This window comes from Hippopotamus amphibius, chromosome 3, assembly GCF_030028045.1.
Source record: "Hippopotamus amphibius kiboko isolate mHipAmp2 chromosome 3, mHipAmp2.hap2, whole genome shotgun sequence".
NCBI lineage: Eukaryota > Metazoa > Chordata > Mammalia > Artiodactyla > Hippopotamidae > Hippopotamus > Hippopotamus amphibius.
In genome coordinates, this window is record NC_080188.1 from 105,825,670 (window position 1) to 105,843,843 (window position 18,174).

The 18,174-nt window shown below is 34.2% G+C and overlaps 1 protein-coding gene and 1 pseudogene across 1 annotated transcript; both read right to left on the reverse strand.

The window, feature by feature from the left end:
• Window positions 1–539: 539 nt before the first annotated feature.
• Window positions 540–1,478, reverse strand: LOC130848372 (olfactory receptor 1052-like). The gene has a single exon (XM_057726829.1). The coding sequence runs from the start codon at window positions 1,476–1,478 to the stop codon at window positions 540–542; it is 939 nt and encodes a 312-aa protein (XP_057582812.1).
• A 6,263-nt stretch (window positions 1,479–7,741) lies between these two features.
• Window positions 7,742–8,613, reverse strand: LOC130848526 (olfactory receptor 1052-like; annotated as a pseudogene).
• Between the last annotated feature and the right edge of the window lie 9,561 nt (window positions 8,614–18,174).

Here is an 18,174-nt window from a genome sequence, read left to right on the forward strand (position 1 = left end):
AAGAAGACAGAAAAGACCCCCTTCTCTGTCATAAATAAATGATCTCACAGAATTTCATATCTCCCATTGGTTCCTTTAGAAGCCCATTTGTTTTTCTCACAGAAGCAGTTCCTTGCTCTGCCTTTCATCTATTGTTAGGTATATAAACCTCATGTCTAATTACTGAGCGAGCTTCATTTTTGTGCACTCATATACATGAAAATAAACTTCATCTATTCTCCTGTTAACCTACATTTTGTCAGTTTAATTCACAGTCCCTTTATTAGTAAGGACCCCAACCTAAGAGAGTAGAAGAAAAGTTTTTTTCCCTCTTGACAGAATGTATTGAGTATGTATATATGTATATACACACACATAAAATATAATATAATGTAATGTATGTGTGTATGTTTCCAAAAGCCAATAAGTAATGCATCTTTGCACATATGTTACTTTAAAATACCATCCTTCTTTTCTCCAAGTTTCACACATATTTAATAATGTACCTGCATGTGGGACCAATCAATAGTCCTTAAATGTTTCTGCTTGAAAATTAATAGTCACTCAGCAAATATTTTTCTCATAATAATTCTTTTCACTGCTTCTTTGGCCTCTGTGTTTCTTACACTGTATATCGGAAGATTTAGTATTGGCAGCAAAAAGGTATAGAACATGGATAAGATTTTGGCTCTATCCTGTAGGTAGCTAGAGCTGGTTCCCAGATAAGTAAATATAACTGTTCCATAGAACAGAGTCACTACAGTTAGGTGGGAGGCACATGTGGTGAAGGCTTTGTATCTGCCCCTCAAAGACTGTATCTTCAGGACAGTTTGAAGGATGCCCAGATAGGAACTAATGGCCATCAGAAAGGTAGCCACTGATGTGGTTCCAGAGAGGGCAGTAAATAAAAACTCATTGTATTGGGTATCAGAACAGGCAAGTCGAAAAAGCAATGGGATATCACAGAAGTAATGGTTAATGACATTGGGACCACAGAAAGACAGACTGAGCAAGCCAGTCAGGTGGGTGAGTGAGTTGGCACAACCTAGTAGGTAGGAAACATTGACCAGGTGGATGCAGAACGTGGGGGTCATGAGACCTTTGTAGTGAAGTGGGCAGCAAATGGCAAGGTACCGATCATATGCCATGGCAGCCAGCAGGAAACATTCCGTGGTCAGGAACATGCTGACAAAGGAATACTGAAGGAGGCACCCGATGTAGGAGATGACTTTCAGTCTTGTTATGTAGTTCACCAACAGCTTAGGAATAAAGACTGAGGAATAGCAGAAATCCAAGAAAGCCGACTGGCTAAGGAAAACATACTTGGGAGAATAGAGCTGCGCACTAGCCAGGATGCTCGTGATAATCCAAATGTCACCCAGCAGAGTCATGAGATAGATCAAGAAAAACAGCACAAATAGGACTGCGTTCAGCTCAGGGTTATCTGTCAGCCCCAGGAGGATGAATTCAGTTATCCTACTGACATTGCTGTTAGCCATTTATGTGGCTCCTCTAAGATAGACCTGCAAAGAGTGAGAGAAGAAAGAAAATAAGCAAAGGTATAGCCTGAACGTATGAATTCCATCTAGCAGTGTCTTTAGAACACTGCATGATTTTTGTTAATAATGATCCACCATGATTTCAATTCTTGCAAGTATGAAAAGTTAACCTGATACAAAAGTTTACCTAGACCAATGCCTCACCAGCGGATATAAGCTGGCATTATGCACCACATAAGAACCCCTGGAGAAATTAAAATTTCTGTGAAGAGCTCTGGTAGGAATCTTGTTAAATAAAGAAAGTTCAGGAGATAGATCCTGGGTAAGAGTATAGTACAAATTCCAGACACAAGGCAGGAACCTCATATGTTAAGGAATATATCCTTTAACAAAGACCAAAAGTTCAGTATTTAATAGGTAAATTCTTGAGACATCTAGCAAAATTATTTTCTATGACATCTTTTTAACTTAGACAAAAAAATACATGACACGTTAAACAATAAAAACAACAAATGAATAGAATATATATATACATATATACACATACATGTATATTATATCTAATGAAATTAATAATTATCCATAAAGAAGGAAAAAGAGAATTAGGAGTGTCTGGAATATAGAATGAAACAAATTCAAATGTTTTCTATTCTAATGTAACTCACTGTGGCAGGAAGTCATTCTCTGCTACTCCAACAGGTATTTATCACTTCATCCTCTGATTTCCTATAGAATTTATTATCCAATGGCTTGAATTAGTCCATATCTCACTTTTTTTGTTAAGATTAAGGCAGAAAACTTTTTCAATATGTTTTAATCCCGGCAGTCAAAAGGTCTCAAATCTAATTTCAAAGAGAATGCATATGCTTTTGACACATTACATCACACATGTTACTGGGTTTTTATGCAGGAATAGTTAGATCATTAATTTTATTTTAGATTTTTATCCTATAACCCAAAATTCATGGAAAACAAGTTTCTAGTATATTTGGGAAACATCTGGTTAAATAATTTTTAAGGAATGCTTTCTTTACTGCAGGACTTACAAGAGGACATAGTATATGACTATGCTTACCAGTTCCAATAAGAGAAATAAATATAGAATGTTTCACATTTATTTGAGAATTGATTTTATTTTAACTAAATATTAATGAATAGGATGTTCCACAACCCATGATTTGGGAATAATATTTTCCTGATATTGAATATAGAGTGAGTGGGCTTGGATCTCTACCTTTTGTTATCAGTGTGCTGTAAAGTAAGTTATTTAATAAGAATTCAAATACTGCAAACCATGCTGCAAGATAGCTTTGGTTATGTCCATTTTACCAAAACACAACAAGTAATAAAGAATGACTAGTCACTTTTTACCACATCAAGCTGTGGTTTCATGTCTATCTCTTAGTTTCATCTATAAGCCTTGCTCAAGATGTAGTTGTGAGAATTAAATAAGAAAATATGTGCAAGTTGTATTGTACACCATAGGTACTCTCTAAATATTTGTTGTCTATTCAAAGTAAAACAAATAAGGAGAAGAGAAACTGGACTATCTGTTAACATACTGGACAAATGGCTTTTGACCAGAGTAATTTTTTTGGATCTTTACTATTTTTTTGGTTTAGTTTTGTTTAGTTAGCTTTATCTAGATTAACCTTGTTTTTAACCAAACCAATTTGTTACTTTGATGATGAGTTTCTTCTTATATCACTTTTCACTTAATAAATAATAATTTTCATCTGGACTGCCTTTCACACCAATTTTCTTTTGCTATAAAGCTAGTTATATACAATAAATTAATCTTTGAGTCTCAAAATTAGCTCTGGTAATGGCACCAAATAGTTGCTCTTCCTCAGATTTAATGAAATTCAACAGTTTGCAATAATCAGTCTTAGATCTTAAATAAAATTCCCTCTAGTAATTTACATAATTATGTGAAGCTTTAAACACTGCTACCTGATGAAATATGGAATAAGCCCACTAAGTATTTCAAGAGAGCCAGTTGACTTGGTAAAGGTCTAGTTTTATTTCACTTATCTCAGTAATTGTAATGGATTTGAGGCAGATGATTTTTCTTCACATTCCACTCACAGCATGTACTGAGAGTTGCTGTTTTTGAAGAGTAGAAAACACATTTATAATCCCTTTATTAGAGCACATAAATGCAGCACCTACTTGGTGTCAAGAGGCAGCCTGATGCTTTCTCTGAGTTTCCTGACTTGTGTTTATATTTGGCTCAAGACCTTTGGAGGATGCAGTCCCCACCGATTCTGTGAACACCAGGTTTCATCAAAACAGCTGGCAAGAGGCCTGGGGAAAGTAAGGTCCCAGCACTATCTTTCCAAATTATAACAATTTAGGTATTTGGCCTTTTCTCGGTCTTAAGGAAAATTGTCACATATGTCTTTGTCTAACTTATATGAGACCCTGCAAGGAAAAAGTGAATAATTAAAAATGAACTCCACTGGTGTTTATAATTAGGATTAACATAACTTGATGATATATATATGTGTGTATTTTAAAGAATGGGAAGTTCCATTTTTTGATGACTATGTGCTTCTATAAATACATTATTGTTGATAATAATTATGGAAAATATGCATATTCCAATGTGAGATAACTCAAAAGAAATAGAATTTAGGTGTGTTTGTGTGTGTGTGTGTTTTCATATACTAGATTTTCTTTTAATATTGAAGTAATTTAGGCAATTAAGATACTAAAATAAATATCAGGTTCACCATTTTTAACATAAAAGTAATTTTAAGAAATATTGAATTGGCTGATATTTGGGGGATATAATAGAAAATATAAAAGGAGGTAAATGTAGAGTGAAAAGTTAGGCTAAATGTGAAAATGGGGGAGGGGCAAATAAGAAGTCACTGAAATGGTTCAAACACAACCAAACCAAAAAACACAACTGCACAAGAAAAGGTAGTGAAAATTTGCAGTGATTTTAAAATGAAGCAATAGTAAAAATAGACTAACACACAGGGAAAGGTACAAGTAGTTTTATTAACAGGAGTATTTCTTTTTCTTTGGCAACCAAAATTTAATTAGGATCTTGCTGGAATGCTTCCTACATCTTAAATGTCCAATGGATTCCAGACACTTCACAGATATTATCTCTAATCATTCTGTGATTGTATTTAATTGAATATTATCATTCATATGATTCACATTAGAGGTGGCCCAGAATAATTGAATAGTCCAAGTCTGCACTCTAAGAAGTGATAGAACAATAATTTTAGTATGATGAGTGTCTAATGTAAAAATCTGTGCTTCTTTTACAATTTTTCCATGAAGGTTTCAATACTGAGAAACTAGGAAGTGAATGTTAAAATGATGGAATTTGAAACCATATTGCATAAAGAATAGTGGAAAAGATAGGAAATATCCAAAATGAGAAAAATTTGACTCAAGATGGTATTTTAGCAAAAACTGAATATCCGAGGAGCATAAGAATGAAGAATGAGAATATATGAATTCTAAGGCTTCCTAACACATATTTAAGACTAATTGATATGGTCTCAAAGGAGAGAGCTATGTGTTGCTTGAATTGAAAAAATACACTGTTTAATAAGTAAAATTGAATAAGTTCTGGTTTTGTAGGGGAAGGTAGACAACCATTAGGACATTTTTAGTGCCTCTTCTTTCTTCAGGTTACGCTTTGGATGGAGTGGCTGTATGATCCTCAGATGTCATGATTCTGGGCATTGGAATTGGTTCACAAGCCACATTTGGTCAAGGACAGCTGAAAACTTCCTTCAAAGTTGGGATCAATGTAATCACTATGTGCCAATGGCACTGTACCAAATCTCGAATCTTGGAAACATAAATTCATTGCATTGACTTGAGAGCCTCTTAATAAGTATCAAAGAAGACCATGATGGCAGTGTAGCCATGACCAATCTAGATGGTGTCAGCAACTTATTTTCCTAATGAGCTGGACCATTTCCAAATTGCAAATTCCAAGGTTACACATACAGAATAAAACTAACACATATTTGATAGAGGTTCCCAGTGCTTAGAGGAAAGTTATGTGAGATAAACATTTGCAGAGCCCTGATTTCTCTAAATGTTGATATTGAACAGTCATCAGTTGTATGTATGAGGTGCAGGGACTAGAGCTACAAGTGCCCATTCTCAATTTTTTTCCTGATATTTCACATGAGGGAATACCAACAGATATTTCATTGATGAAGTCCTCATTGATTTCTTATCGACTAATTGTATGTGTCATTTAAAGACGTTTGGAATCTGCTTAACCCAGTTTATTTACTTGCAGGATATATATATGGTATATTACTAGTTTCTGTTATGTTACTAATTTTTCAATATGGTATATTATGAATTTTCCAATCTACAAAATACAAATGTGCCACACACCCTCCATTTGGCATAGAATTCTAGGTCAGAGATTTTTTTTTTTCCTCTCATTTGAGGAGCCAGTTTCTATTTACAGTATAATATATAGTATCTCCTGGTTAAAGTAAGTTGAAGATCAGTACACAAAAATCATTTTTTTCCATAAAACCACCCCCCACCCACACACTCACATTTAGTAAACTGCATTATTTTATCTGCATCCTGGAAGGCCAGCCCCTTCTTTTACAGAGTACATATTTTAACAGAATTTATTAAAAAATTATAAACAGTTCAATTTAGTTTTTGAGTTGAATTATCCTTCCTCTATACCATTCCTAGTGTTTCTTACTCTAGGATACAAGATATCCAATGCTCTTGAAAATCATGAAGAACTATATAAAGTTAGGTTTACTTATTACCATTGTTATTTTATTTTATTTTATTTTGAAAATTAGAACTTTCATACAAATGCATTTACATGATGCCTCACACATGAATGCAGCCTTGTAGGAGCCAATTTCAAATAACATATTAAATGTGTTTGGAAAATCGTGAAAGTCTCTGCAAATATTACATGTCGTTCTTGGTGGTAGTGGTGTCATTGCACTTTCATTCTGAAAAGTAAACTTTCATATGAATTTCTCTGCATGAATGGCTAATATAATAAGCATTTCACTTTACTATCTTCTCAGATAGTGGAAGCGTTCACGTATGATTTTAGCTGCCACTGTGGAAAAAATAAAGTTTAAAAACAAGACAATATTTATTGAGTCTTCAGATGTCTCATTGTGCTGCTTAGCTTGCTTGCCACTAGTCATTTCAGTATTTAAAACAAACTCCAAAAATTCAGTATAATTTTGTTTGTAAATGAAGGTATTGTTTAGAATACTGTTTTTGTTTTCCAGATAATCCAATTTACAGCAATTTAGAGAAAAGAGACCACTATGGGACAATCAGTATTTATGGGCCTGATTTTATCATTATGCACCTGTACATATAATTTAAATTGAAGGGAAAACAATTGGCTTCATATGTTTTCCCCACCTAGACCACATAGAACAAGTTCTCTCCTACCTAAACTACTTTCAGGGAGTTTTTGTTTAATGTCTAAAAGAAGATGTTGGAAGATCCTTAAAGGAAAGCGGGGACTGAGTCTGGTTAATAATGGTTCCTTAATTAACTTGGAGGCACACTTTCTAAACATGAAGTAAAATTCTTCAGGGTATGTTTTCTCTGAATATTAGTGGCCCTTCCATGTGAAGTGGTAGTGAAACCGTGGCATTCCACCTTGCTCAATTTCATGTGCAGTAATGGAAACAGGCCAGAAAAACAGAAATGGTTTAGACTAACCCCTGCAGGTGGAAAGGTAATCAAGAAACAAGTTTTCTTTCTGACTATTTTTGAGTATTTATATTTATTTTGCAGAATATCTGATTATAAATATTTCAGGCTAATTCCAGGAACATGTATCTGTCAGTTTTATGGGTTAGTTCAAGTACCAATACTTTATGCTTTAAAATTATTTTGCTTTTTGTCTGTGCTCAAAAGAGAAAACAAGTTGAAATATATCATTATTTATGAATTTTATGTTTATGTGTGTGTGTGTTTGTGTGCCTATATATCTGTATGTATATATTTATTTCTACCCACATACAGGAATAAAAATGTTAACAATTGTCCAGAGATAACTAATATATATCTTAGTATGGTTTATTGAGTTAGTTTACACAATAACCAGCCATGTGTTCTATGACATATTATTCTTCCAGGCCTTTTCCATCAGTCATAAAACAGAAGTAAATTTGTAATTTTAATAAATTCATATACAGACCATTATCCAAAGTACTAGTCTACTATTTTAGGGCACATATGGTATGAAATTAACAAGGAATATGTTTCATTTACTTAGCTCTTTTCACAGCCTTCTTCACTTCCTTGTTCCTTAGGCTATAAATCAAAGGGTTTAACATAGGAATCACCAGTGTATAAAATGCAGATACCACCTTCTCTTGTTCTAAGGAATATTGGGAGCTTGGTTGAATGTAACTAAAGCTTATAGAGCCATAGAATAGAGTTACAGTCATAAGATGTGATGCACATGTGGAGAAGGCTTTGTGTCTACCGGCTGCTGAGCGAATCCTCAGGATAGCAGCAAAGATGAAGATGTAGGAGATCATCACAGTCATGAAAGTGATCATGGCAATAATGCCAGAGAAGATTAAAAGCAACAATTCATTCATGGATGTGTCAGAACAGGACAGCTTCAGCAGTGGGGGAAGGTCATGTTAAGAAGTTTCTGAAGACATTTGGCCCACAGAAAGACAATTTCAGCAAACCAACTGTGTGTCAATGAGTTAATTAAACCTCCTACACATAACCCATTGACCAGGACCACACACACTATCTTTGTCATAGCCACTGTGTAAAGTGTTCACAATGGCCATGTAGTGGTCATAAGCCATTGGTGCCAGCAGGAACCCCTTGGTGGTAAGGAGTGACATGAATAAAAAGTACTGCACAATGCACGTGGAGAATAAGATTGTCTCCCGTTCAACAAGGCAGTTCAGCAGCATTTTGGGTGCAGAGACTGACCAATAGCAGGCATCGATGAATGACAGGCAGCTAAGGAAATGATGCATGGGTGTTTGGAGTTCGGGAGTTATTTGGATTAGAAGGAGCATTCCTAGATTCCCCACCAAGGAAATGGTATAGATAAACAGGAACAACAGGAAGAGGACCACTTTCAGTTCAGCACTGTCAGTCCCAAAAGGATAAACTCGGTCACCAATGTAAAATTAACATCGGCCATGTGTTTTTTTATCTTGGTACCTGTTAACAAATAAATTGAGAACAGTCATGCTGCATTATTAAGACTGCTTGGGATCTCTAACTAGCAGTATGCCTTGAGTTATTGACGTCTCTGCTCTGGTTGTTTTGTCTATAAAATTAGAAAAATTTAACTGGAAATTTCTAGTCTCTGAAAGCACTGTTTATTTGCCTGTTCCATAGGAAATTCCAAGAGTTGACAAAAGAAAACATTAGGGTCTTAGCTTCAGGATGCACTCAAAATGCTGCTCTTAGTGTGAAGAAAATAAGTCAATTTCATTCTAAAATATGTAAAATCCAGTTTATAAAGTATATTAACTGAAGTTGGAAATTTAATTCATGGTATCATTGAAACTCTTTGTAAAAAGTCTTATTTCAAATTTAATAGTAGCCAATGTCAAAGATACAAATGAATAGGAATAAACTGTACTGTGACATTTAAACTTGAGTTTTTTCATTTACACCTTTCTGGTTAGTTCATATTCTACATTTTTAAACTGGAATATGAAGAAAGGCAAGGCCCCAATATTGAAAATTCTGGAGTCCTCCTTAGAAAATAGCCAGAGGCATTGGCTTTGAGAAAAGTGCCCACTAGGAATGGGGGAAGAGGGACTCTGAGCTGGACCATGAAACATGATGAACAAAACTTATAACTGGTCTTTGATATCCAATTGCAGTGACTTATTCAGGGAACTGAGGAAACAGAGTCTTTACACTTTCTCTAAGAAGAAGTAAAGCAAGCCTGTAAAGTAAAGACAACCTAGAAAACATACAGCTACTTCTTTGCAATGCTTTGTTTTTCATGATGTTGTGACATGTTTCTTAGCACATGTATTGTAATTTCCATTTAATCAATGCACATGTTTATTACACACTTGGTCCACAAAATTGAACTTTTTCACATTTATATAAAAATAAAAATAGGCATTATAAATAATTCTGGATGCTAGTAACTTTACTTTTACAGAATAAAATATTATATTTGGTGGCTTTATCATCCTTTCACTGGGGAGATGCTATTCCTTGTGTATAGTAGGTAAAACTCAGAAAAAAGAATAACACTGAAAGATTACTGAAATATTAAAAAATAAGGAAATATCTATGTTAGCTCTAGAGTATCTATGGTGCCAGGTGAAAAATCCCCGTAGGAGTATGTAGTTATGATGTAGATTGAAATTCATCCTTCCGGAAATATTCCAAATTTAATTTAAACATTGATTTTTCAATCCTCTGGAGAAGTTGTGTAACAACTTTGATATTAATATAGAAAAAGAGACTTCAGTGTAGAATAGGGATGGGGATAACAGCCAAATTACACATTCCTCCCTCCCCTGTAATTTGAAGTCTGTATAACATTAAAATCTGAACATCTCTTTTTTTCTTCTTCATCTATATCCTTGTATTTTTAACTGATTGGCAGAATGTATGTACACTGAATACTCAAAGTACATCAATTGTGCTTACCAGTGGATGAAAAAAATATCCCAAACATTATTCATTTATGAACCTCATCATCATCCATTCTCATGGCTTATTTCTCTATATGCCCCCAAAACAAAAACGAAACCACAACACAGAAAAAATAGATAAATTTGTCTGTTGTTTACAGTGATATATAAATTAGGTCAATGATTGTAGTTAACAAGTAGTAGGATTGAAATGCAAACTTCTTTAAATGTGAGAAGGGAAGGCACAGACTCCATGCTGTGAAGTTGGTCAAAGAACAATCATGTCAGAAGATAGGTTTAGAGAAAAAGTTCAGTTATGTATTTACCGTAGTTCAAATGGGCATAGAGTCCCTGGAGTTCTTCTTGTGATCAAAGGATATAATAAATATATTCTTAAAAGCTCCCCTGTGCTTCTTGAGGGATTTAGGAAACTCTCAAGAACCTAATGGCTCCCATCAAGTATTACATTTCCTGAGTGTTACAATGAATGGAAAGAAATGTGGGGTAAGTAAAATGGGAAAAAACCCCAGAATATGTGATCTCTGAAGAAAGCTTCAATAGAATTGATAGTGATAGTGATAGTGATGCCTGCTCGGTGATTTAATAAGGGAAGCTTTTCAGAACACATTACCTGTGCCTAGTGTCAGAAACACACACATACACACACACACACACACACACACACATCCACATAAATACACAGACAAAAACAAAAACAAAAGCCAATCCAAACATCAGTGAGCTTTAATGTAGTTGAGCAAGACCTGATAAAAAAATCAATTCTCTTTATTTTCTTAGATTAAAGAATGTCATCAAGAAAATTAAAATTAAAATTACTACTTCTTAAAAGGTTTCCTTACAATGAACCCAACTTCCCATCTCTTGAGTGTGTATTCCTCCAGTCTAGCCTATTTGTGCTGAGAGAAAATTTTTTTTTGTCTTTATCTTAAAATGAGTTATGAGGGATTCTGGTAGTAGCATTCCACACTCTCTGTTACAGTTACATACATACTTAAATAATAATTGTCCTTTATGAGTTAGTCTAAGAACAATTACATTTTTTCTACCTAAATGTAAATTTCCTAAATCTCTGAATTAAAAGTTGATGGGGCAGGTGGTAAAAGTGGGACTTTAGGTGATATTCTAAGCTTGAATTAGCCAGAAGTTGATCCATTATCTTAGAAGGCCTAAAACACTTTAAGTACTTGATGCCTTCTCTGTTTTCTTTAATACATAACCCATTTCCAGTTCACATATGAAATAATTATATAAGAAATACACAGCTGCCCCTTGAACAGTGTAGGTGTTAGGGGTGCCTGCCCTCCTGTGCAGTTGAAAGTCCATCTATAATTCATAGTCCACCCTCCATACATGCAGCTCATCCATTTCTGCAGATTCAGCTGAGGATCCGGTAGTGATATCGTATTTACTACTGAAAGGAATCCACGTATGAGTGGACCCCTGCATTTTAAACCTGTGTTGTTCAAGGGCCAACTGTATATAAAGAATATAAAGAAGTTAAATTTCTCAGACCAATATTCTATTTTAACCTAGGAAATTGTAGCTTAAGGAACTCAGCTGAAAAGAAAAACTACAAATAGTTACATTCAGAAAGTCCCTATTACATACATCGTCTTTGTTCTGTCTGTCTATCAACCTCTTGAAGCTATATTATGTTTAAAAAGTACAATATTTTTGGCAAGTGGGCCTCACATCAATCATCAGATATGCCAATGGATCCTCAAACTAAGATCTAATGGCTTTATTAACATTAAAAACTACTAGGGTGAGTCAAAAATTATCCACACTCTGATTATATTAAAACTTCTGGGCACTTTCCTGGTGGTCCAGTGGATAAGACTCCATGCTATGAATGCAGGGAGCCTGAGTTCAATCCCTGGTCAGGAAACTAGATCCCACATGCTGCAACTAAGGTCTTGTATGCTGCAACTAAAAGATCCCGCATGCTGCAACCAACATCCCACATGCAGTGACTAAGACAGGTGCAGCCAAATAAATAAATAAACAAGGAAAGAAAGAAAGGATTAAAAAAAAAAACAAAAAAAACTTCTGTAAATTCTGTAGCCAGAGTGCAGATAATTTTTGACTCACCCACATATAAAGTGCATAAAATATTTAGAAATAAGTTCAACAAAAGAAGTCAAAACTTGGGACTGTAGGAACTGAAAACCATAAAACACTGTAGAGAGAAATTAGAGAATATCTCAATGAATGGAGACATATATGTGTTAATGCCTTGGAAGACTCCACTCTTAGGTATTTATCCAGGAGAACTGAGTAGTTATATCCATAGAAATCTTTTAGCCTAATATTTATTGCAGCTTTATTCATAATAGCTGAATATTGCAAACAATTTAAATGCTCATTAACAAGTGAATGGATGAACAACGTGTTTTATCCATACAGTGGAATATTACTCAGTAATAAAAAGAACAAAGTAATGATTTGTGTGACAAAATGGATGTTTCTCAAATATTATTCTGATTGATAAAGACAGTCCTTGGGAGTTCCCTGGTGGTCCTGTGGTTAGGAGTCTATGCTTTCACTGACATGGCCCTGAGTTTAATCCCTGGTCAGGAACTAAGATCCCAGGAGCCCCACAGCATGGCCAAAATTAAAAAAAAGAAAAAAAGAAAAAAGTACTAAAAGAACATATAGCGTATTACCTAAATTTTGTGAAATTCTGCTAAGACAAATCTCATGTACATAGATATAGAGCTGATCAGCAGTTCCTTAGGACTGGAAGTAAGAAACAGGGATTTCTCGGAAAGAGAGCAGGACTTTGGGGGTTATGGAAATGTTTTATATTTTGATTGTGGTAGTAATTGCTCTGGATTACATATTTGTCAAAACTCATTAAATTATACACTTAAAATGATCACAGTTTATTGTATCTGATTGCTCCTCAATAACTTTTATTTGAAGAAAAGTAATTATTTTCTAAAATATGTTTCAATATATTGTATTAATTAAATTCTGGATACTGCTTTTTCACAAAAAAGCTTATTTCATGACAAAAAACTATCTCATGAACAAATATATGTTAAACTTGTTTTCAATAATGCTACTAAATTTTTCTATATGTCAAATTCAGTTGCAGCCTTATAAGATTTCTATATATCAATACTTATTCATTTAATATTAAGAGGGTGAGTCAAAATTATCAACTCCTGATATATTAAAACTTCTGTAAATTCTAAAGCCAGGGTGTGGATAATTGGTGACTCACCCTCTTACATTGAAGGAAAAAAAGGGATTACTATTGAATTCCATATAAAGATATTTTGCAAAAAGTAAAAAAACAAAACAAAACAAAAATAAACCAAAACACAAAGAAACAAACAAGAAAAGCAAATAGCATCCCAATGTTACTAAAATCAGAGCATCAAGTAAGGCTATAAAGCAGTATAAAAGCACTACTCACATATATTTAAAGTAATAAAAAACAAAATTTTAAAATGACTAAGCCTCCAGGAATCAAAATGAGATATCTAGACTTTAGGAGGATGGGTAAAGATGATTCCAAAACCTCAAAATAATTAACCAAAAAAAAAAAAAAAATAGAAATAATATACAAACTCAGAAATTAAGAGTAATTTAGCAAAATACAAGAATGAATTGTCACTACAGAAGGAATATTTAAAGAAAGAGAATATAGATATGAAACAAAATTGATTTCAAGTAAAGGAAAAAATTGACTTGATACAAACTGACACACCTAAAGGTACTAAATCACAATTTTCAAAATGATTAAAACATGACTCATACAAATATAAAATCAATACACAGATAAATTATAGCAAACTCACTAATTAAAGAACATTGAAATAACAGGGGTTTATAAAGTTTACTAGAAAGAAAAAACATGAGATTTTGATCCATTTTTTAATTTTATTGAAGAAAATATAAAGAAAAGTCCATATGTGCATATCATAAGCATATGACTTGAAGAATTTTTGCTAACTGAATATAACTGTAAATGAGACAAAGTCGAAGAGTATAATATTGGCAGCAGCTAAGAAGACTGCCTAATTCTGTTTTCTAATGTCTATCTCCCCTTTAAAAATAACCTTATTCTAAAACAAAGATTAACATAGGTAATAGTTTTTCTTTTTTCCTAAAGCTTGGGTTATTGAGTTTTAATATAAATATGGAAAAACCCGCCATTTATAGGTACCAGTTATATGGATTTTGGTAGACTTATACAATTGTGTAGCCACAATCATTATATAGAACATTTCTATGGCCTTGAAAAAAGTCCCCTCCGATCATTTTGTAGTCAGTTATCTCCGTTTTCCCCCCAGTTCTTTCAAGAACAGATGTGTCAGATGTGTCCTCCATGTTACAATTTTACCTTACCTAGAATGTGATATACAGGTGGCATCACATTGCCTGCAACCTTTTTTGAGTTTGGCTTCTCTCACTCAGCAGGGTGTATTTGAGATTCATCCTTGTACTTGAATAAATCAGTGTTTGTTCCTATTAATGGCCGAGTGGTATTCGTTGTGAAGACGTACCATGGTTAGCTTATCCATTCAGTAGTTGTTGGAGATTTGTATTATTTCCAGCTTTAGAATATAGTGAATAGAGCTGCTATAAATATTGGTTCACAGGTCTTTGTGTAGACATATTTTCTTTTATTTTGGATAAATAACACAGAGTGAGATCGCTGGGTGGGCTGCACCATTTTGCTTTCCTACCAGAAACGGATGAGAGTTCTAGTTGTTCCACATCATTGTGGGCACTTTGTATTGTCACTTATTATCATGCTTAAAAAATTCTAGCCATTTTAATAGAGGTTATGGGATCATGTTGTTGTTTCAAATTGTATGTCACTAATCACAAATGATGTTGAACATTATTTTCTATGGGCTTAGCTGCTATTTGTGTACTTCTTTGGTGAAATGTCTGTTCAAATTTATGCCCATTTTTATTTGTCTTCTCTTTTGTTTTCATATCTTTGAATTTTTAGAGTGCTTTGCATATTCTGGATTCCGGTTCTTTTCTTCTTATTATTGGGGTATAGTTGCTTTACAATGTTGTGTTAGTTTCTGCTGTAGCAAAGCAAATCAGCCATACATATACATATATTCCCTGTTTTTTGGATTTTCTTCCCATTTAAGTCACCAAAGAGCATTGAGTAGATTTCCTTGTCCTATGCAGCAGGTTGTCATTAGTTATCTACTTTATACAATTTGTGTACATATAACAGTCCCAAACTCCCAGTTAGTTCCACACCCCCTTTCCCCATTTTGGTGTCCATACATTTGTTCTTTACGTCTGTGTCTCTATCTCTGCCTTGCAAACAGGTTCATCTGTACAACTTTTCTAGATTCCACATATTAACATATGTGTTAATATATGATATTTGTTTTTCTCTTTCTGACTTATTTCACTCTGTATGACAGTCTCTAGGTCCATCTGCATCTCTACAAATGACCCAGTTACATTCCTTTTTATGGCTGAGTAATATTCCATTGTATATATGTACCTCATCTTCTTTATCCATTCATCTGTTGATGGACATTTAATTTGCTTCCATGACCTGACTATGTAAATAGTGCTGTAATGAACACTGGGGTGCATGCATCTTTTTGCAGCTCAATATCATAAAAACAGACAACCCAATCAAAAAAAAAAAAAAAAAAGACTTAAATAGACATTTCTCTAAAGAAGACATACAGATGGGCAAGAGGCACATGAAAACATGCTCAATATGACTAATTATTAGGGAAATGCAAATCAAAACTGCCATGAGGTATCACCTCACACCTGTCAGAATGGCCAGCATCAAAAAGTCTACAAACAATAAGTGCTGGGGAGGTGGCAGAAAAAAAGGGAACCCTCCTGCACTGTTGGTGGGAATGTAAATTGATACAGCCACTATGGAGAACAGTATGGAGGTTCCTTAAAAATCTAAAAATAGAATTACAATATGACCCAGCAATCCCACTACTGAGCATATAACCTGAGAAAAGCATAATTCAAAAAGACACATGGGGACTTCCCTAGTGGCACAGTGGTTAAGAATATGCCTGCCAATGCAGGGGACATGGGTTCAAGCCCTGGTCTGGGAAGATCCCATATGCCATGGAGCCACTCAGCCTGTGCACCACAACTACTGAGCCTGCTCTCTAGAGCCTGCAAGCTGTAACTATTGAGCCCATGTGACAAAACTACTGAAGCCTGCACACCTAAAGCCCATGCTCTGCAACAAGAGAAGCCACAGCAATGAGAAGCCTGTGCAACACAATGAAGAGCAGCCCCCACATCCCACAACTAGAGAAAGCCCATGCACAACAACGAAGACCCAACACAGCCAATAAATAAATTAACAAATATTTTGTTTTAAAAAAAGACACATGGATTCATGTTCTTTATCAAACAGCTGTTTAGCAAATATTTTGTATGTCTGTGGTTTGCTCATTCTCTCAACAATGGCTCTCAAGAAACAGATTTTAAATGTGATAAAGTACAATTTATCATTTTCCCTCTATGGTTCATGAGTTTTGTGTATTATACAAAAGTTTGTGACTAATCCATAGTCAAAAAAGTATTGTCCTATTTTTTCTTTAGAAATGCTATTATAGTACATTGAGGTCTAAGATGTATTTTGAGAAAATTTTATATACAATGCAAAGAATGAGTCATGACTCTTTTTTTGTGACATAATGTTATTCTACATATTCAGTGCCATTAAAAAGTTACTATCCTTCCTTCATGGATTTTCCTTAGCAACATTGTTAAAAATCAATTGACTATATTGTGTGAATCTATTGATGAAGATTCTGTTCTTTTCCATTGATCTAGAGGTCTATCTTTTCAACAACACCACACTCTCTTGATTAGTTTTATGGAAAATATTGAAGTTAAATTATGCAAATCTTACTTTTTTCTTTTTCAAAATTGCCCTGACTCCCTTAGTTTCTCTCTCTCTTTTTTGTTTTTTTGTTTTGGAAATTGTAGAATTACCTAGGCAATTTTTGCAGAAATGCTTGTTTATTTTTAATTAGGGCTGCACTGAATATATAGATCATTTGGGATTCCATTTAATTAATAGATACTTTGTTCATAATTAGGCTGAGTATCAGTATCATTTTTCTTTCTTCCCTCCCTTCCTTCTTTTCTGCTTGCCATGTATCTTTTTTTTAAGAATCAGATTCCAGGGCCAGCATTCCCTATCTACTAATTTAGAGTCTCAGCATGAGCTTAAACATCAATGTATTTTTTGCAATATTTTGAAGAATTTCTTTAAGTACATAGCCTAGCACTAGTCTATATATTAATATCGATATAAAAGGTCCTCAAGACATGGCGCTACACAACTCAAATTTTGACCTTTGTCTTTAACAGATCTCTAATATTCTGATATTCTATTACATAGAACAATTATCTGTATGCTTTCCCATTTCTGTTGTCAATACTTTCTATTCATCTATTTATATCTATGTCCTCTATTAACTACTCAATGAGTTTTAAAATAGCTTTCATACTACTTAGAAGTGTAGCACCTTTAAAGTCAAATGAGTATTGTAATCTTTATTTATTAAAGGATTACAAATTCTGCCACAGCTTATGCTTTCATATTATTTCTTTATGTGTATGTTTATAGGATTTTGAGAGAAGTAAACAGATTGTATTTCAGGAAGAAGAAACTGGATTTCAAAGAATGTAACCTATCTACACAATGGCACGCCGCTTTCTAGTGTCAGATACGGCCACATCCCGTATCATTGCATTTCTTTTCCAGTCTTTTGCATATTCTTTTTCCACTGAAGGATCATTTTGTACCAGAGGCCAAAGTGCATTCATGTAGTGGTTTTTATCATGTAGTTCATTGCTCCAGGTCCATTCTCTTGTTACCATGAGAAAAAAAAAACAAAAAACACCTTGTTACTTTTTGGTCCCAGAGGAGAGTTAGTGTGTTTTCTCCTTGGGGCATCCCCATAGACTTCAAGAAGAGCTTGAGAACCTAGTATAAGGATCCAAATGTTTATTATCCATAGCACACCTTAATTAAATGAGCAGTGCATTTCCAC

What these genes read in the sequence shown, in the direction of transcription:
- LOC130848372 (XM_057726829.1), bottom strand. Translation starts at nt 1,478, where the DNA reads ATGGCTAACAGCAATGTCAGTAGGATAACTGAATTCATCCTCCTGGGG.